Source organism: Daldinia decipiens (genome assembly GCF_022478715.1).
Source record: "Daldinia decipiens strain CBS 113046 unplaced genomic scaffold F4813scaffold_11, whole genome shotgun sequence".
NCBI classification, from domain to species: domain Eukaryota; kingdom Fungi; phylum Ascomycota; class Sordariomycetes; order Xylariales; family Hypoxylaceae; genus Daldinia; species Daldinia decipiens.
The window spans coordinates 1-20,592 of record NW_026054554.1 but is presented as its reverse complement, the minus strand read 5'-3'; the positions used below and the strand labels follow the sequence as shown (position 1 = coordinate 20,592).

Genomic DNA, 20,592 nt, shown 5'->3' with positions numbered 1-20,592 from the left:
TATAATATTTTTAAATATTATAAAGGTTTTAATGTAATAAATATTAATTTATTATATTATAGTTTTATTAAATATTATAAGGTTTTTACTTAAGGTATTATTATTAACATATTTATTTTATATTAAAGTTATATTAAGTGGTAAATATAATAAAGGTATGTAAAAATATATGGTAAATGCGAATCTTTTAATTTAATTAAAAGCTTTAAAATTTTAAAGTAATATAATAACCGGGTGAAAGTTTATTATTTTTTTTATTAAAATTATACGATATACGTTTTTTTACCTTTTTTAAAAACGTAAAAGATTTAGTACCGTTTTTGTTTTTTCTTTTTTTTATTAATTTATAATTTTTTAATTATTAATTAATATAAAAAAGATTAAGTATAAGGTAATAATTAAGTAAGGATTAAGTATACATTAATAAATATATAATAAAGAAAAAAAAAGGAAAACATATAATATTAAAATAAAGCTATTACGATTTATTCTTATTTGTTGTTAAGTTATGTATATACGGGTTAATTTAAAAAGTAAACCTTTTTAAGTTTAACCCCATGTACGTGGTAACATGTAATTAAATTACATAATTAGTTATTCCTTATATTTTAATATTTATAAATAAAAAAATTATAAAAAGAAAAATATTAAATAATTTAAAAATCTTTAATTTTATATAAAATAACAATGTAATATACGTTTTTATAATTTTACCTTAATTAATTAAATTATTAAAAATATTATTAATTAAATCTTATATAATGTTTATTTAATACGTATTAATTATATAATAATAACTTTAAAATAAATTATGCCTTCGATTTTATTATAATAAAAATAAAACGTTTAAAAATTTTTTTTACTTTATTTATAATTAACTTTACTATCTTTTAATACTTGCACCGCATAGTTTAAATAAGCCGTATTATTTTTTATACGTATTAATCCTTGTTTAATAAAGTATTTTAACAATTTTAAAGTTTTCCCGGTTTAATAACTTAAAGTTTAACCCGATATAATAAAACTTATTATCCGGATTAACTTTAACGCTTTTTAAGCTTAACTTATAAAATAAAATTAATTAATAAATTATTAATTAATTATTAATTATTAAGTAATTAATTATTTTATTTTATTTTTATTTTATTTTTAAAAAACTTTATTAAATATTATAAATTATATAAACCATAAACTAAGTCACGTGTTAATATAATAATAAATAAAATAAGTAAAATCATATATAAAGTTATTTTTATTTTATATTATATATATATAAATATTTGTTTAAAAGTTATTAATGTTATTTAAATATATATAATAACTTAAATATTATTAAAAAAAAATTTTTAATATAAAATATAAAAAACACATCCCTTTTATAATTAATATTAAACTGGTGCTGGTGTATCAGGTGACCTTAACCCTGATCATGTGATCATATTCTTAGTATAAGTACCGTTTATGGTCGCACACACCTATTTTACATAATATCATCCACTTTCAATACAAGTCATTCCTTTCCTTCATCAGTTTCATCATTTAAAAGTCCTTGATATTAGGTTTAATAAGGCTTGATCCAAGGCCAAGACGTTTAAGTCTTGTTTAATATTTACATAATAAAAGTAATTAACGCTTTAATTACTTATAACCGGTGTAACGGTTACGTTACACCCACGGCTATAAGGCCCGTGCACCGTGCGATAATATTACATTTAATTATTACATTAAAATAATTTATTACCTTTTATTTTTTTACTATTTCGTTAATAAAATGCCTTATATTTTAAAATTAAATTAAGTTAAATTTAATTTAATTAAATCATCGTATAAAGCTTTAAAATTTAACCAATCAAATCTCATCGAGTCTATTCGAAAAGTTATAGCCCATACCTTACTATATTAGGTTAAACTTTGGGCTGTTGGGCCGGGGGAACTTTGGGATTGTCTGTAGACTCTGTTCAACATGATTCCGGTTCTTGAGACTTGCGTTACCGCACCGGGCCAAAATGTTTATGCCAGCGCCTATCTCGTCTATCTCAATACGGCTCTTCGGCTTATTGCCGTGTACGCAATACGTAATGTAGATCCAACCGTCAACGCCATAACTTAATATCGTGTCATTTACTGTTCGCATACCCCACAATCTGATTACCGATCCTAGCCCACAATCTTGGGTGGTTGGTCGTGGTAGAAGCCCTTGCTGATGATATGCTATCTGCACAGATTTTATCTCGGCCAGTTGCCCAATCTTGTGCAGCTCCAGCATCTCACCTCATGGCGTCTCGAATTCCACCCCTCCTAGACACCTATCTACACCTACCACCTGAGACATCCCTCGTCCTTCTTAGTGGGGTTCTGGGGTCAAGTACGAACTGGCTGGTTCTCCGCTATCTTTACTGTCTACTTTCGACCCCATCCAACTCGATAGCAAGAGAAGAAAATAAAGAGGATGCCGATTCGTCTAGCATAGAGCATACTAGTATAGTTTTTGTCAGCTTTCTACGCGACTACACTTTCTGGAAGGAGGGTGCCGGAAAACTTGGTCTTGATCTTGATGCATTAACCAGGAAGGGCAAATTCTTCTTCGTCGACGGTCTCTCTAGCTTGTACTGCGCATCACCTATCCGCTCCCAGGGACATCCTCAAGATGATGTCACCGGGAGGAAGGCCTTGTCTGCTGCCTCACTACAGTATTTGCGCAAAGAACTCGAAGACATCGTAGCGCAAGTTCAGCGCTCTGCTTCTAAGCAAAGAACTGTCTTGATTGCTGACCAGTTGGACCTGCTGCTGGCTGCCTCTGGGGACGATATTTCGAGCCGAGCACTACGGGATACCCTGCTTAGCATTCGCGAGGTAAGTTGCCGAAGAACGGACATGTCATATACATCATGGCTTCCCAAGTATGTATTGTCGATTAATAATAGGCTTGCAATAGAAAGTACATTCATCCATCATCACCCTATCTGCAGATGAACCATTAATGTCATTACAAACGACATCATTAGAAAAGGAGCACGCTGCATTCGCTATAACCTTAGCCCATGATGCCAACCTTGTGATCAGTCTAAGGATGCTGGATACGGGAACTGCTAGAGACGTAAGTGGTGTCATAAGAGTCACCCCAAGCAGCGGGTACAATGGGATAGATGGGTCGACCGAGGAACGGGAATTGCTATACCTCGTAGCGAGCGATGGTGGGGTCAAAGTATTCGAACGGGGTCAATAGCTATCTTGCCAATGATGCATTTCCAAGAAAGCATAAAGTCAGCCCAAGCATAGGTTTAATCAGTCCAAGATAGCTTCATGCGATTAGGTCTCGGAGCCTACTCCTAAGCTCAAACTAGAGCCTACCATCAAACCCATCTTCTCTAAACCGATAGGCATCCTAACGGCCCACGGACGTCGAGTAGTTACTTGCGATGTAACAATTAGAGAGCCTCGTCAAACATGTGAGATCATGATGCCATTTTGTTCGGAAATGCTAGCATTACATTTCCGCCGAACTCAGAATATGTACGAGTTCGCCATGAGCCAGCCCAAATGTCAGAAACACCGTTCCCTTGCCATGCCAGTGCCCTCATCTACCACTTCTCCCGATGAACATCCTATTTCGCAACTGGACCTCGCGCGTCCTTGGGTACGCCGGTTCGGAATCCGTTCTTAAATCTGCGAGAGACATCCTTGAGGTAGCGCATGCGGCCAGTGCCGACGGTCTTTCTGCGCTTGGCTTTCTCGCTCCAGTTGTCTATAATTATCAGGGTCAGCTTCGCACCACCACATTAAGACAATCATTTTCCATTCTTCGGTATGGTGATTGGTTCGCTTCCAAAATCGAGGGCTTCACGTACACTTTCGGGTCTTAGCGGCGGGATATCCGCAGGAGGAGCAGGTGTGCTTCTGGATGTGAAGAGAACGACGTCCTGTAGATACATTCGTCAATGAAGTTCCGTCATAGTCTTGGAATACGATCCGCATCTATCGCATAACACAAAACCGTATCGTCCCCAGAGATTGATTTTACTAACCACATCGTCGACACAGAGTGTGCGTCTTGTTGTGACGCTTTCCGAAGCTGGAAGTTCCCTTGGCTATATTCGAAGTCAGTCGGGTGTTGACAGCGGAAAGATCGTTTCGAAGGGGTACGCACTCATCTTGACTGCGAAACTGTGTAATAAATACTTGTTAGTATTGCAGGCAACGTAAGGAACGCAATTAATTAAGATTTGAATATTTTTCGGAATGTCTGGTTATATTTTCTTACCTTCAATGTGATCTTGGAGAGAGAAAGTTTCGTAAGTAGGGTGTTGTACGTCTGGACTAGTAAAGTGGTGGTGTTGCTTGCGTCTCGAACGAAATTTTTGGATTGCGATTTTCGTGGGGAGTCAGGAACAAATTATCCGAGAAGTACCCGAAGCGACAGCCCTAAATCTACTAAATCGCTTCGTTTATTGAATATGGACAGTGCTCTTGAGCTAATGCACATATACGATGATACCTAGGTACCTGAAATAAAGTACCGCATCCACCTAGAGCAGGTACACTTATGATAAGATAAGGAGAGGTAGAGGAGTCGGAGCTGCCCCTCCTCACTCTCTCTCAGCTGCCATACCTAGACTGCTAGAGCTTGTCCCTGTGCCTTACCTGCTTGCGCCCCATGTGACAAGGCCAGTCCTCCGAACGTTATCAAGCAACTTTAAAAGTAGGTGCATGAATGAAGACGACTTGCTTATATAAAAGGGCTCATATAAAAAGGTTGCCTACAAACTAATTCCACTAGCAGCCTAATCTACAATCAAGTGCAGGTCACTATTCTATTCTACGTATTCCCGCACGTCACGAACAACTCTTACCCCCCCATCATCATCCGTAGTCTTTGTTTCTTCCATCCCCATCTCGATTTCTTTAAACCTGAAAGCAGTCATATCTTCGTTCCTATTATTCCACCCGACCATCTTATAGTTGAGAAAAGAAGCGCCAGCACCGAAGCGTGGTTCGTAATCAAGAGATATCTATCCAAGATGAATCTCATATACTCGACGGTCAACACGATCCGGGACAAGTACACTCCCGTGAGCCACACGTCAACATTTCGAAAGACGGGCCAGATCACCCCCGAAGAGTTTCTAGCGGCTGGCGACTACCTCGTCTTCAAATTCCCAACTTGGTCCTGGGTAGATGCCGATTCCGAGTCCAAGCGCGTGTCCTACTTACCACCCGGAAAGCAGTTCTTAGTCACACGAAACGTTCCTTGCAACCGCCGCCTCGATGAAGACTTTGCTGGAGATGCGGGTCACGAAGAAGCAGTGGTTGGCGACGGTGACGATTTCAATCCCAAAGGCCACGGTGACGATGACGGATGGCTACGCACAGGTGGTCTAAGCAGCTCGCAGCCACTCAAAGCTAAGGACGTACGAACCGTTGATGATGCGGGGAATGTCGGAGATGGCCTAGATGATGAAGATGAAATCCCGGACATGGAGGATGACGATGACGATGACGAAGCCATCATTCGCGATGTCGATCCGCACAGGAGAACGGCGTAGGTGCCCCTCTGCTTCTATCTCCTCCTTGGAAATCCGAAAGCTAACTTCATACCTTATAGCGCCCGTCGCACGTACACCCTTTACATCATGTATTCCCCTTACTACCGCACACCCCGCCTATATCTATCAGGCTACACCGAAGGACAACCCCTCGCTCCTCATCTAATGATGGAAGATATCGTCGGCGACTACAAAGACAAGACGGTGACATTAGAAGACTTCCCTTTCTTTGCCAACAACGTCAAGATGGCTAGCGTGCATCCGTGCAAACATGCCTCTGTCATGAAGACTCTCCTGGATCGCGCGGATGCCGCCTTAAAAATAAGACGTGACAAGATGAAGTCCGGAAAGGCAGTTGGCATTGATGCTGGCATGGAAGGTCTAGTGGACGAGATCAATAAGCTTGATGTCAAGAGTGCTGAAGCCGCTGCCGAATCAAGTAATGACGATTGGGAAGAGGTGGAGGTAGAAGACCAAGAGGTAGCTATCCGAGTTGACCAATATCTCGTTGTATTTCTTAAGGTATGTGAATGAATTTTTGAATATCAAGTCAGGCCTGGGTACATGAAATCTTGAATAACACTAACTAAAGTCCAGTTCATGGCCAGTGTTACCCCCGGCATCGAGCATGATTTTACAATGGGCGTGTAACGATCCCATTCATTGCAGCATTGATACGGAGTGGACTGTTTTATTAACTCTGGCACATTCGGGGAGGCGTTTGGAATTTGGATGTGGATTGGAGCAGGTAGAGAGAGCACTGGGTCGGTATGTGTTTTATTACTTAGCTGATACTAGTAGCTAGCCAGTAGACAAATCCCATCGAGGGTAATCCAACATCAGTATTTAAAAGAAAAAGAAAAACTATAAAGTATTTCCTATTTATCCGTATGGCTCCATCTATGATCCAAAGTTCTTTCTAACGTAGCATGCATACAAAGTCAACCCAAATCATACTTCCGTCCCAATATTGTAGAAGGTCTGTTGTTATGAGGCTACCCAGCTAAATATATCCAAGACATATATATATTCCATATGTGCAGAGTTGACTATATATACACGTTACATCATATATGAATGATATTTAAGCAGACTTCTCCTGGACCTGGAGTGTAGACTCTTCGGTGTGGCCCCTTCCATGTTCTTTCGATTTCGTCTTCGCCATATGGTCTTCTCCAGGTACATCAACGCTCGATTCTGTCGCAGGAGTATCCTGTAAGAAATTACTCTTGCCAGTATAAAGGCGCACTACCCAGGGTGGTAAAATACCACCACGGAGTTTCCAATTCCAGGGGTCCTTTTCAGCCTTGTTAGGTGGGACAATACGTCCTCCAGATACCTTCTCGATCAGCCACACTAGGGTATTGAGTAAGACATATAAACAAATGCCACCAATAAGACCATCAGCAATGCTGTACGTGAAAGGCATTGCAAATATAGTCACGAACTAGATCATGTGAAGTTAGTTAATGGTCACCACTACGTAGATGGACAGAAACATAGAAACAGAGAGTTTCGGGTGCTACTAACGGCGGGTATGGCATCGCCAATATAATTCCAGTTAATCTCAGTTACTGCCCGCATCATCATTGATCCGACCAAAACCAGTACGCAACCTGTAGCCCATGGAGGGATTGACGCGAAGATTGGTGCAAAGAAGATGGAAATGAAGAAACACAGGCCCGTAGTCATCGAAGTAAGACCGGTCCGCCCACCATCAGCAATACCAGCTCCACTTTCGACGAAGGCAGTAACAGGTGGACATCCCAGGAGAGATCCAATAGATATGCTAATCGCATCAACCATATATGCCATGGTTGAGCCCTCGAAATCCTCGGTCACCGGGTCGATAACATTGGCAAATCGTGCCATCGAATACTAGAAGGCCTAGTGTCAGCATGCCATTTATAGGGAGCATCTATATAAAGGTAGATGCAAAATAAGAAAGAAAACAACTCCAGAGTGTACTCACCAAGGTTCCTGTGCAGTCAAGGATGTCGACGTAGAGAAAAGTGATAAACGCTAAGCCAAACTGGCCCCCATATTCCGCAATGTCCCAACGCTGGACTGTGAGAGTCTTGCTGATCTGATGGAAGTCGACAACCTTCTTGAAGAAATCGAAAGCGTCATCGCCAACAGTGGTATCTGGGAAATAGGTGACAGAAGTTCCTCGTGGCCACGAGATGATACTGACAAGTAAAATTCCAGCGATGATAGCCCCCTTCACACGATACATCATCAAGAGCGTGGTTAGAACGCCACCACAGAATATACCAATCCACATCTTCGGATTACGCATCTTGTCGCCATCGGGACAGCGCCCAGTCTCTGTGTCTACAGCTGAGCAACCAGCTAGCTCCATCGGCGTGTCCTGTGCACCAGTCACGAGTCCGATGCCCTCGCTAAATGTTAACCCGATCAAGGTTAGAAAGAGGCCGATACCCACGCTCGTAGCAAGTTTGATCGATCGCGGGATAGCCCTAGCGAGCCATTGACGGAGGCCAAGTATAGCAAGGGCGAAGAAAACCCATCCTTCGACGAAGATGGCCGTTAGAGCTACAGAGTAAGGCACAAGGCCCGCACCGTGATATCCGACTACGGTATAAGCAAAGTAGGCATTCAAGCCCATACCAGGAGCTAAAGAGACCGGGCTATGATTAGAAGGATTCATTAGCTAGGTTCTAGAGCCACAGGGGATTGGAAAGGCAGCACATACAGGTTTGCAAACAAACCCATGCAAAATGACGACAACGCTGAGATGGCGGCCGTCGCCGTGACAAGATCGCGCTTGATTTCAGCAGCACACAACAAATACTCCTCGTTCACTTTACATAGCGGGTCAGCTAGTCCGCCGTTGCACACACAGGTACCTTCGAGTAGTTGTTAGCCCCTTAAACTCTAGTAGAATAACGAGAGCAACTGGAGACATACCGCCCGTATCAGATACAATGCTAGAGTTTACTGCGATGATATAGGCCATAGCGAAAAAAGCAGCGACTCCAGCGCGCAGCTCGGTGAAGAAATGGGAACCTTTTCGTTCCTTGGGCTATATTACAGTATAACAACCTCGTCAGTAATCAAGTCTCCGTCGTAGACCTCAGCTACTTGGGTGTCATAGGATAGCTTACGTGACGTGATCCCTCGAGCTGGAACCACCGCCCGACAGGACTTTTCGCTACCCTAACATTGAAATCGTGAACCCACGCCATGTTGATGGGTGACCTCTGGGCTAGCAGGTTTCGCCCTTTGCGACGAGTTTGGTAGGTCACAGAGTAACTGCTCCGACTTACAGACCACTGGATAGTGCTGCAACGGTAAACCGAGGTAAGTCGCAAACAGTACCGGTATGAATTAGGATTGTCGTATGAAAGAGAAGGGGAGATAAGAATGATGAAATATTGATGTCAGCACATAAGAAGTATCCGCAAGGCAAAAGGCCAAAAGCCACATGGCACGCGAGCACCTAGATGAAAAGAGAAGAAAAATACGATTCTAGCAAGTTGGGGAGACATGAAGATGTCTAATCATGGTGGTATTGGCTAGTGACGATCTAGTGTTAATTAAATGAGATAATACCTTTACGGATCTTATCACTTCTATTTTAGCATCGAACAGGGGGCGGGGAGCCTTTACTATAGATTACCTAGTAGGTTTACTGTTTTCCTATCGCTTGTTATTCGATACAAGGCAAGCCATAATTTGCTGCTAATGGCTGGAGGGCTTGTCCTTAGAAATTTTCAAGGTGCAAATTTGCTGGTCTAACTAGCAAGCGGCGGATTTAAAAGATAAGGATTGACGACATGGGTTAGCATGATCGATGCAGGGTGGCAATGTCTCGGTGTGGCATTTTGTATGTAAGCCAAGGCTATATATATCTCCAGCCAATCCGACCCAAGAGATTAGGATGAATTAGGACTGATTCAAAATCTAAGATCTCAGTGCTGTGTCTTAGTGAGATTAGTTTCGGGCCATTGTTAACGAATGCTTCATAACCATGTATTTATATGTTTATGTTTTAAGATAATTAATTATATGTCTTAAGTTATAATTGACGAAATTTGCTACACATCCCAACTTTATATAATCATATGAGCTTAGTATCAACCACCACGTAATATAATATTATGTGTAAGCCATAATAACCTCCTATCGTCGTCGTTGGAATTGTACGTAAAAATGACGGCGGACCTCTTGCCAAGGAATACCTCGAAGAGTGTCATTTCCTACAGGACGAGAGACTATACGATATGAACCTGTATTCAGATTAGTTTAGTTGGTTTATGTGAACTTTAAGGGGTGGCCCGTCTCCTTTTCCATCGGCCTTGGCTGTTAGCTTACTGACTGTTTATTTGTTTCTGCACGTGTTAAAGTTTCATCCACTTGAGGCATTACAGCCGCTTCATCTACAATACTAGTCTTGGTATGATGCTGATCCAGCAGTATAGTGACGATAAGAGTATTAATATATAAAAACCGATTTGTCGCACTGGTTCGATATTGACGATATATTTTTGAGTAACCCTTCCCAGGCAGCATGCTTCATGTCAAGACTTTCGTGTCCTGCCGTCTCTAGGCTGATCTCTTGACTAATTTGAGTTGCTACTTAGTATTTCAATCACTCGACGACTACTATGATGAAGTTTCTTTTCCCCTATCTCTCACCTAGCCCCCCTTTGCACTCAAATACTTCTAACATCATATATACTATAGAGTATTAATTCCTAGACTTGTTCTATAACCTATAAACGACCACAAGTAATGACTACATCTATATGCAGCGGTATCTCAAGATTAACAATAATTTTAAAATTTCCCAGCTTAATTGTGTCCTTTTTTGAGAGGAAGTCTGATGTGATAAGGTTGCGTCCCCTAGTATATTTAATAGGTTAATCCTGTCACGCCGCCACTAGACACAATCACCTTGGGAACCTTGAATAAGGTGGTAGAATAAATAATGAGCTGTCAATATCTACTATTAGTATATAGTAAGTAGGATATTGCAAGTTGGTGCGTAGAGTTCCTATGGTGAGTTAGGTTGACTACCAGATAGTAATCTCGTAAGTAGAAGACAATCAAGTAATATGTACCTAATTAAGCTATTCTCCGTGTTCCTAGGGTGTAGAGTTACGTGCTTCCAGCTTTCTCAAGAGTCCCGCAGAGCAGAAGCCATTCTAACATATGCCTTTGAAGGATGTAAATAAAGGGCGAGGGCATAGGTCTGGCTAACTAAGACTAGATAACTAACAAAGCGAAGAGTTTTTTTTGCCGTAGATGTCTCGGTTGCTCAGGGAACTGATAATACTTCCTTTCTCTATTCCACTACTAGGTATCTCTTAGCCTATCACGTCTCTTTCTAAGTCTATATCTTTGGATAAATAAATAGCCTATGCTTAGACATTGAACTAATCTCATGGTATACGCCGGGTCCAACGTCCTGCTGCCCCTGGAGATATATTCCGAGTTACGGTATACATGATTTGAATACTTGCCGAACTAGGTCACTTGCCCGACCACGCCATTGTTTTCTTACTAGTTAATATCACGGGGTAGACTAAGAGGTATGCAAATAACTTTTTTCTTCCGCAAGGAACCTCGATTCTTACCATACAAACCTGTGCTGTATATCTGTATATTCTGAAAGCATCCTTTGCTCTAAATATCTTATCTAGAGCCTTAAGAGAAAAGATATAGTCTCCGGTACGATTGATATAATGCCCGGCTATGCGTAGAAGAGGGGGACTACCACCAGAATAATTAGGCTAGAACATAATCATACACAGTGAAAGTAGTCGTTGACCGGGAATGAGAAGGGATACGATAGCAATCCAGTGATAGTTTTGAGTCTTGACCTAAGAAATAACATCGTAACAAGTTGGTGCATCATAAGCGTGCGGACCCCGAGACCAGGCCACGCATGTTAAATATTACCCCCTATAGTGATATTGACATCTTCTCTAAAAGTAGGCTATTTCCATGCATATTTTACGTGCGTATACGTTAATACGTAGATGATTTTAAGTGTTTAGATACTCAATTGTCATAGCATCGCGAATTATATGAGATTGGTAAACATTGAGTTGTCAATTCCTTTATTCCCAATTAAATGCATTATGCATTGGTAGTCTATGTCGCTTACTTTAATAAGCTCATGGGAAAGGTGTGTAAATACCGTAGGCGTAGGTGAATGTTAACAAATTGGTACGAATTAATACTTAAAATTGAAAAATTTCTGGGACCGATCAGACTTGAACTAGCATCATTCTCCCCTTCCCCTCATCATGCATGGCTGCATGATAACGAATAACAAATAAATAGACATCCGCAATGCATTTACCACCGCCTGAACCTCGGGACAGCGAGTTATATACATATATGGATCCTGTCCATGCACCGGCTTATTTTGAACCTTTCGATGACATGATCGGCCCGGATCTTCAGCAGTCTACCGAATTGGCGGTATCTCACGACCAGTCGGAGAGCAGCCGGATATTCTCACCAGATACGAGAAGACTTCAAACTCAACATACCACCGAAGGTTATCGTGGTGGTATTACCGCTGGCAAAGCCGAAAGTATGCAGGCCGGGTTCGATGAAGGGTTTGACCTAGGCGCTGAACTCGGACTGAAGGCTGGTCGATTACTAGGGCTCCTTGAGGGTATGGCTGCAGCTTTGAGGGAAAACAGCATTAATAGCTCGGCACATGTGGACAAACTTTTGTCAGATGCATCAAAGGAGCTGCGCACCGAGGTGATATTCGCAGAGGAATTTTGGACCTCGGATGGTAACTGGAAATATTCCGTTACAGGATCTGGAGGTGATGGTGAAATCTTGATCGAGGACGTCGCAAAGGAACATCCGATTATGTTAAAGTGGGATGGGCTCATCAAGCGTGAGGTTCAGAAGTGGAAATTAAACCAAGCACTGACATTATTATGATTACATACTACGGCGAAGATGGCGAGCACGGAGCAAGCAGCTTTTTAACCAAGTAAGGTATCTATCTACCCGATAACTACTCGATCAGGTTGGATGAGCCGAAGCTGGATGTTAAGAAAATGCCCTTGCTGCCTTGGAGAAGAAGAGTAAGGATGAAATGCGAGCACCCCCGCTTCTCCAATCCATAATAGAAACCAATAGTCATTGATATGTATCATTTATGCTTGTCATATTCCATCATCTGCGAGTGGACTACTTTTTCTAGAAATTCTAATATCGTCCCAAGCATGTGGGGGGGAGAAAGGTGCACATCCTGTTGTCCGAGTTTGCCGATATAAACCATGTGTACCCCAGGGATTCTTCCTCACCGCCAGAGTTTGGAATTCGAGACAGGAAATACATGTCATTTTTTATGAAAGTCTTACACCCTAGACAATCCACTTCTTTTTTTCGGTAGCTGCTCGGCAGGCTGTTTTTCACGAGTCGAACATACATAGTAACGGTACCCCGCAGGTATTGGAGAATATTCCATTTGATTGGTTGAAGTTGTTGATGGAACCTAGAATGCTGGCTTTGGGATCTGGGGGTCCTTGTAAGTTGGAACCAACGCCGCTGGCACTTTATTCCCTTTTGGTTAAAGAGCCAGCTTCGAGATGCGGCCAACTCATTTTTCTCCACTGGCCCGCGTGGCGCGGGACCAGCCGTTCTTCATATCCGCACCCACATTTTTGCTATGTTGATTAGTGCCCTTCTCTCCTTACTTTAGCACCTCACGTCTGACTGCTGTTTACTTATTTTCTCCTCACACACCCAGGGCACTACTGGCTCTTACACAGGACTGGTAGTTAACCGAAAAATATCTCAGGAGAGCAATGGCGGATACCACCGCAAAGACACTATCCCCGCGAGCCGCGGCGGCGACAACAGCTACTGCATCCGCTGCATCTGCTGCGTCTCCAGCATCACCTAAAGGCCCAACATCTCCCAGGAGCCCTGCGAAAAGTGCAACGCCCGAAGGAGAAGCTTTTGGTACCGAACAACATATCGAAGTGGTAGGCTATCCTTTTTGCATGCGCCTTGGTTCCTTCGATCGTGATATTGACATCGCATGTAGGCCGATGACATAGATGAGCCGGATGACAATGACGACGCCAATTCGGCTGTTGGTAGCTCAATGTATAACAATACTCACTTCTCCGTGACCTGGGTTCGACTTCGAAGCTAACAGTAACACTTACAAGACAATCTTCCACCGGCTCATTGACTGAAAGTATCTACGCCTATCGCGTACTGCACGGTAGGACGTTCAATGCGCCCAAGACGTCTGAGTATTGGGCTCCGAATGATGAACAACAGAATGAAGGTCTCGACTTGCTCCACAACGCCTGCTTGATGGTTATGGGCGATGAGCTATTTCTTGCACCTATCGGCGAAAATCCACAGAAGGTGCTCGACGTAGGAACTGGAACTGGGATATGGGCAATGTAAGTATTCAGCGGGGAACATACAACCACATCGAGCTCCGGTCGCTAAACTAGAGTAACTCTAGCGATTTTGCAGACGTTTATCCAGCGGCAGAGGTGATAGGGACCGATCTTAGCCCGATACAACCTGCTTGGATGCCGCCGAATGTTAAATTTGAGATTGATGATTGTCTTCTCGACTGGACGTGGCCCGAGAACCATTTCGACTATATCCACATGAGAATGCTTTATGGTAATTCTCCAATTAAAACTAGCTGGATCGCTATATTTTGTAGATACATTCTAACAAATCTTCTCAAATAGGGAGCATACCTGACTGGACCGAGCTATATAAGAAGGCCTTCAAGCACCTCAAGCCGGGTAAGTGGTGCGAGGATATAGAGTTCGATGTGCGTATACAATCGGATCATGCGGTCATTCCCGAAGATCACATGTTCAATACCTGGGCTGAGGCATTCTACGAAGCCGGTGACAAATTGGGACAGTCATTTCGTATCGGGTACGACAACACTTTAAAAGATGCAATGACCAAAGCCGGCTTTGTCGACGTCCACGACGTCAAGGTCAAGATGCCTTGTCATGGCTGGCCACGAGATCCTAAACTACAACAAGCAGGCCTACTGATGTTCGCGATGTTGGACCAGAGTCTTGAAGGCTTCTGTCTCTATTTGTTTAGCAAAGCCTTGGGGTGGACAGCTGAGGAGATACTTTTATTCGTAGCCAAGTATCGAGCGGAGTTGAAGAAAAGGAGCCTTTGTGGCTGGCTTCAAGTGTGAGTGAAATCCATACCAACTGTAACATTGAGGGCGGAGCTTAATGTCTTTTATGAATATGTGGAATTTTTATGCTAACAAGTGATCAATTTTAGGACCATTGTATACGGCCGGAAACCTGAGATTGGAGAGTAAAATTGGAAATACAAGTGGTAGGCATGTATAACAATAGTTTAACTTCGTAATTGTTACATAATTAATACATGTTATTTAATCTTTAATATAAAATGGTATTAATAAAATATTTATAAAATTATAATAATGTATGTTTTATTAATGTTTAATAAAATTAATTAATTAATTAATAATAATAATTAATTAATTATTAATAAAATTTTAATTTTTTATTTGTTATAATTTTTAATATTTAATATTTTTTTAATATTAAATTATAAAATAATGTTAAAAGTTATAATATTATTTAAATATATAATAATTTATAAATGTTATTAAAAGTTTTTTTTTAAATAAAATATATTTTATATATTTTATTTTATAATTAATGTTTTAACGATTTATAATTTATTAAAAATTATAAGAAATAAAAAATTAAAATTAAATTATAAAAATAAATTTAACAAGATCACGTGATAATGATATCACGATAATGATAATGTAAATAAAATAGCTTAACTTAATTTATTCTTTTTATTTTTATAAATTAAAAAAAGTTTTATTAATATAATTTTAACTTTTTATTTACGGTGATTTTTAATATTTAATAATTTTATTTTATTAATAGCTTAAAAGCTTTTAATATAATATTATATTATACCTTTTATTTTAAAAAATATAATTAATTTATTTTATAGTTTTTTTATTTACTTATTTTAAATAGTTAAAATAATAAATCCTTTATTAATTATTTTATAAAAATTTAAATTTAATTAATTTATTTAAAAACCACTTTTATTTTAAAAACTTTATTAACGATAATTTAATTATTAACAATTTAATTTTATTAAATTAACGATTTTATAATCTTTAAATTGTAAAATTAAGCCTTGATTTTTTAAAACCATTAATTAATCGATTAATACATTTTACTTTTTTTAAATTAAATAATTAAATTTAATTTTCTACATATTTAACCGATTATTATTTTATTATAAACTTATTTTTTAATATAATTAATTAATTATTATTTTATTATAAACTTATTTTTTAATATTTTAATTAATTATTATTTTATTATAAATTTATTTTTTAATATAATTAACTTATAACTATTTTACCATGAATTTAATTATTTAATTTTTTATAAGGAAAAATAAATCTACTTTATTAAAATAAACAAATAAAAAGATAACGTTTTTAAAATTATTACATTTTTAAGAAATTATCTTTTTTTACTTATAATATAAAAATTATAATAAGATTAAATATAATAAATAATATTTTATATTAAAATTTTTAAAATAATTAATATTAAATATAATAAATAATTATAATTAATTTAATATATAAAAATTTAAATAAAATATTTAAAAAATATAACCTTAAATAAGTAATTAATATTTATAAGTTTTATTAAAATAAAAATATATAACTATAATTTATTAAATAAATAAAATAATAATTATATTATTATTATATGATGAGATTACATAATAAGATTATGATAACGATAATATAAATAAAATAGTTTAACTTATTTCCTATTTACATAAATTAAAAAGATTTTATTTTTTTTATTAATATAACTTTAATTTTTTATTTATTATAATATTTAATATTTAATAATTTTATTTTATTAATAACTTAAAAGCCTTTAATATAATATTATACCATATTTTTTATTTTAAAAATTATAATTAATTTATCTTATAATTTTTTTTTATTTACCTATTCTAAATAGTGAACTGGTGTGGTGCCACATCGCCAAGAACAAGGGTATTATTATGTAATCTTAGGTTATAGGCCATATAAAAGTCTAATATTTATCGTATTCTTTTAATCAGAAAACTACGATTATTACTATTCAATTATGTATTTAATATAGATATATTTGTTATTTTCTTATATTTATAGCTTATGGCCCTATCTTACATATTTATCTTATATATCTTATTCGATTAGTAGATCCTTATAGTTCTTCCAGAGTATAGTGCTATTATTAACTGTTTAGGGCCTTTTACGAGGATCTAAACGTTGAAGTGATATGCCATACTCTGCAGGAGATACCAACTCCTGTTCAATAGTTAAGATAATAATTCTTTTATTAATTACTTTATAAAAACTTAAATTATAAATATTGTAAAATAATTTTACAACGCCTAAAACCTCGAAAACTTTAGATTTAATTAATTTATTTAAAAATCACCCCTATTTTTAAAACAATTTTAAATAATTACTTAATTACTAACAATTTAATTTTATTTTATAAATAACTTATTAATTTTATAAATAACCTTATAATCCTTAAACCGTAAATTTAAGCCTTGATTTCTTAAAATTATTAATTAAATCGATTAGTATACTTTAATTTCCTTAAAATAAACCTACTTTCTAATATAATTAATTAACTACTATTTTATTATAAACCTACTTTTTAATATTTTAATTAATTATTATTTTATTGTAAATTTATTTTTCTATATAATTAATTTATAACTATTTTATTATAAATTTAAATATTTAATTCCTTTATAAGAAAAAATAAATCCATTTTATTAAAATAAATAAGTAAAAAGATAACATTTTTGAAATTATTATATTTTTAAGAAAATATCTTTCCCTACCCGCAATATAAAAATTATAATAAAATTAAGTATAACAAATATTATTTTATACCAAAATCTTTAAAACAATTAATATTAAATATAATAAATAATTATAATTAACTTAATATACGAAGAATTTAAATAAAATATTTAAAGAATATAATTTTAAATAACCAATTAATATATATAAATTTTGTTAGGTATTTAAAATAATAAGAAGATATATATCCTTTATAATATTATTACCAAAATAGAAATATATAACCATAATCTACCAGGTAGATAAAACGGTAATTATATTATTACTATAAAATTTTATTTTATTATTATTATTAAAAATCCTCCAACTTTTTAAAGATTTACTTATAAAAATTATATAACCCCAACCAGATCCAAAACCATCCCTGAAATTATAAGAAATCTCATTATAAAATATAACTATAAATAATAATATAGTTAATTATAAAGATATAAAATCAATTATTAAATTTTTAAATTCATATATATTAAAAATAAACCTTATTCCCCAAAACCTATAAACTCTACCAATCTATTAACTACTAATATTTCCTATAAATAAATAATTGTATACCTTATTGATATTTAAACCAAAAATTTTAATACTATATTATATTTTAGTAATATTTGGTATATTCGTTAATAACGTCAAAATTTGAAAATAATAATTGTTAAAAGAATTATAAAACATTACCTTATTTAAATTAATTGCATTTTAATAAGATTAATTTCATATAACCTAAAATTTTATAAAATTGGATTAGTTAAATAAATTTAAATATATATCTTATTATAAGTAACCTAACCTACCATAAATTATTAAACCTAACCGTTTATAAATTATTAAACTACTTAATTTCTTAATAATTTTAATAAATACTATTTTATTATATAAAAATAATAATATAACCAATATTGACGATAGTAAAAGAAATTGTAATAGTTAATTCTTTACATTACCTTTTGGTTTTACTAATATTAATAAAAATGGAAAATAACAAATTATTGAATATATTATAGTTTTTTAAATAATATTAAATTTAATATTAAATATTATTAATAATTTTATTACTAAAATATAAAATAATTAATATAAATAATATATTATAATTAAATAGAAAATATAATTAAATAAATTTAAAATTAAAAATATAAGCATATTTTACCTTAATTTAAATAAGTTTTTTGGAATTAATGATATAGTTACTATCGGTAAAGATATTATTTTTTAAAACGTTAATTTATTTATTAACACTATATAATAAATTAAAATAAATAAAGCTTATAAAATAGTTATAATAACCCATATATACAAATTATACCAAAAAAAAACTATAAATTAATATATTGGTATATTTTCTTAAACCAAATAAAATGCTATATTTACTAATAATAATTATATATTTAATAAATTATTTAATAAATTCTAAATAATATTAAAAAAAATTTAATAAAAACTTTGGATTGTAAAATATACCAAAACCAACTATTTTATAAATAAATCTATTTAAATATAAGCTACAGAATTAATATAAATTTGTTAAATATTTTGTATAAATAATAAAATCCAATAAATGAAATAGATATACCAGAACCTTAACTTCAATTTCTACATTATAGTTTTACTACCTACTAACTATATAAATATTAATAAATATATTAAGTATATTACTAAACGCAATAATAAGTAGCGAAAAAATATAATAAAAAAAAGAAAAATTATACTTATTAAAGCCAGCAAATATATTAAAGGTTTAAAAATTAATACTAACATAAAAAAATTATTAACTAATAATATTTATAAAATTAATAACAACAATATTAACCATAATTTATTTTAATAATTTAAATAAAATAAAAAAAATAAAAATAAAAATAATAACCACGTTAATAAAAACCAATGTAATAGTAAATATCAATAAAACAATTAATATTGCATATGTAAAAACAATTTTTACAATTATAATAACAATAATTAACGCGAAGGATATAATTATAAAAGATATTATTACAATAGATATAACTGTTAAAAATATAATGGCAAAGGATATTGCAATAATTATTATAATAATTATTATAAAAATAATTTTTATAACTGTAAAAATTATTATAATAAATTTAAAAATAAATTAAAAAACAATAATATTAACGTTAATAGGTTAAATAAGGTAATAATAACAATAGAAATTATTTAAAAAATAAAATATATTTTGAAGAAAATAAATTAAATTGTAAAATTAAAAAGGAAGAATTAGAATAATAAAGTTATTTTTTATTAAAAAAATATTTAAATAATAATAAATTAAATATAAATTTTATTTATTTTTTTTATATAAATTATAATAATAATAAAGATATAGTAAAAAAAATTTATAAAAAATATAATAAATTATTTAATATTTAATTAAATTATTTTAAATATGTATATATTAATAAATATATTTTATTTAAATTATTAAGTTTAAACTTAAACAAATTTAAAATTATAAATTTATTAAATTTAAATAAATTTAAAAATATAGAAATAAATTATTTTAAAATAATAAGATTTAATAGAAATAAAAATATATTATTTAATATAATTAAAAAAAGTAAAGATTTAAAAATTATTTTAAATAATAATAATAAATATAAAAATTATATTAATAATATATTTTTTAACCTTAAAATTATTAATATAAAATTTAAAAAAAATCTTTAAATAAATATATTAAAAAAATATTTTTATTTTAAAATAAATATTATATATAATAATATATTATTTATTATATATATGGATTTAAGGGTATTTAATAAAATAATTAATATTAATTAGTTTAAGATATTTATTAAAGATTATAAAATATTTAAATTAAAATAATTATTAAAAATTGGCGGGATTATAAAAGAAATAAAAATAAAAAAAAGATATAATTTATTATTAAAATAATTATAAAATTAAAATTTAATTTATAAAAATTAGTTTATATATATATTAAAGTATAAATATATAAATATAATTTAAAATTTAATTTATTATTAAATATAAAATTTTATATAGATTATAAAATGGTAATTAATTAGTTAAAAAGAATATTAATTATAAAAATATATTTCGAAAAGAAATTTATTATAA

The 20,592-nt window shown here is 33.6% G+C and overlaps 6 protein-coding genes across 6 annotated transcripts; 4 read left to right on the top strand and 2 right to left on the bottom strand.

Moving 5' to 3' along the window:
* Nucleotides 1-1,853: 1,853 nt before the first annotated feature.
* Nucleotides 1,854-3,745, top strand: F4813DRAFT_354778 (uncharacterized protein). Its single transcript, XM_049242791.1, has 3 exons — nt 1,854-2,126; nt 2,224-2,853; nt 2,936-3,745. Exons 2-3 carry the CDS (start codon nt 2,275-2,277, stop codon nt 3,224-3,226), a joined length of 870 nt encoding a protein of 289 aa, XP_049100781.1. The 5' UTR covers nt 1,854-2,126; nt 2,224-2,274; the 3' UTR covers nt 3,227-3,745.
* On the bottom strand, nt 3,606-4,656 carry F4813DRAFT_379982 (60S ribosomal protein L37; the record flags this gene model as incomplete). Its single annotated transcript, XM_049245516.1, has 4 exons — nt 3,606-3,745; nt 3,849-3,920; nt 4,026-4,062; nt 4,642-4,656. 4 exons carry the CDS (start codon nt 4,654-4,656, stop codon nt 3,606-3,608), a joined length of 264 nt encoding a protein of 87 aa, XP_049100780.1.
* Nucleotides 4,552-6,387, top strand: F4813DRAFT_354764 (autophagocytosis associated protein). Its single transcript, XM_049242790.1, has 3 exons — nt 4,552-5,539; nt 5,603-6,065; nt 6,141-6,387. Exons 1-3 carry the CDS (start codon nt 5,019-5,021, stop codon nt 6,192-6,194), a joined length of 1,038 nt encoding a protein of 345 aa, XP_049100779.1. The 5' UTR covers nt 4,552-5,018; the 3' UTR covers nt 6,195-6,387.
* On the bottom strand, nt 6,388-9,270 carry F4813DRAFT_354762 (uncharacterized protein). Its single transcript, XM_049242789.1, has 6 exons — nt 8,672-9,270; nt 8,475-8,589; nt 8,260-8,413; nt 7,516-8,194; nt 7,074-7,421; nt 6,388-6,990 (listed from the first exon to the last, which is right to left on the bottom strand). Exons 1-6 carry the CDS (start codon nt 8,750-8,752, stop codon nt 6,628-6,630), a joined length of 1,740 nt encoding a protein of 579 aa, XP_049100778.1. The 5' UTR covers nt 8,753-9,270; the 3' UTR covers nt 6,388-6,627.
* Nucleotides 9,271-11,619: 2,349 nt separating this feature from the next.
* F4813DRAFT_29909 (uncharacterized protein) lies at nt 11,620-12,759 on the top strand. The gene has a single exon (XM_049240738.1). The coding sequence runs from the start codon at nt 11,868-11,870 to the stop codon at nt 12,477-12,479; it is 612 nt and encodes a 203-aa protein (XP_049100777.1). The 5' UTR covers nt 11,620-11,867; the 3' UTR covers nt 12,480-12,759.
* A 592-nt stretch (nt 12,760-13,351) lies between these two features.
* F4813DRAFT_388072 (S-adenosyl-L-methionine-dependent methyltransferase) lies at nt 13,352-14,871 on the top strand (the record flags this gene model as incomplete). Its single annotated transcript, XM_049246645.1, has 6 exons — nt 13,352-13,531; nt 13,594-13,655; nt 13,721-13,963; nt 14,029-14,195; nt 14,267-14,735; nt 14,832-14,871. The coding sequence occupies 6 exons, from the start codon at nt 13,352-13,354 to the stop codon at nt 14,869-14,871; spliced, it is 1,161 nt and encodes a 386-aa protein (XP_049100776.1).
* Nucleotides 14,872-20,592: the final 5,721 nt, after the last annotated feature.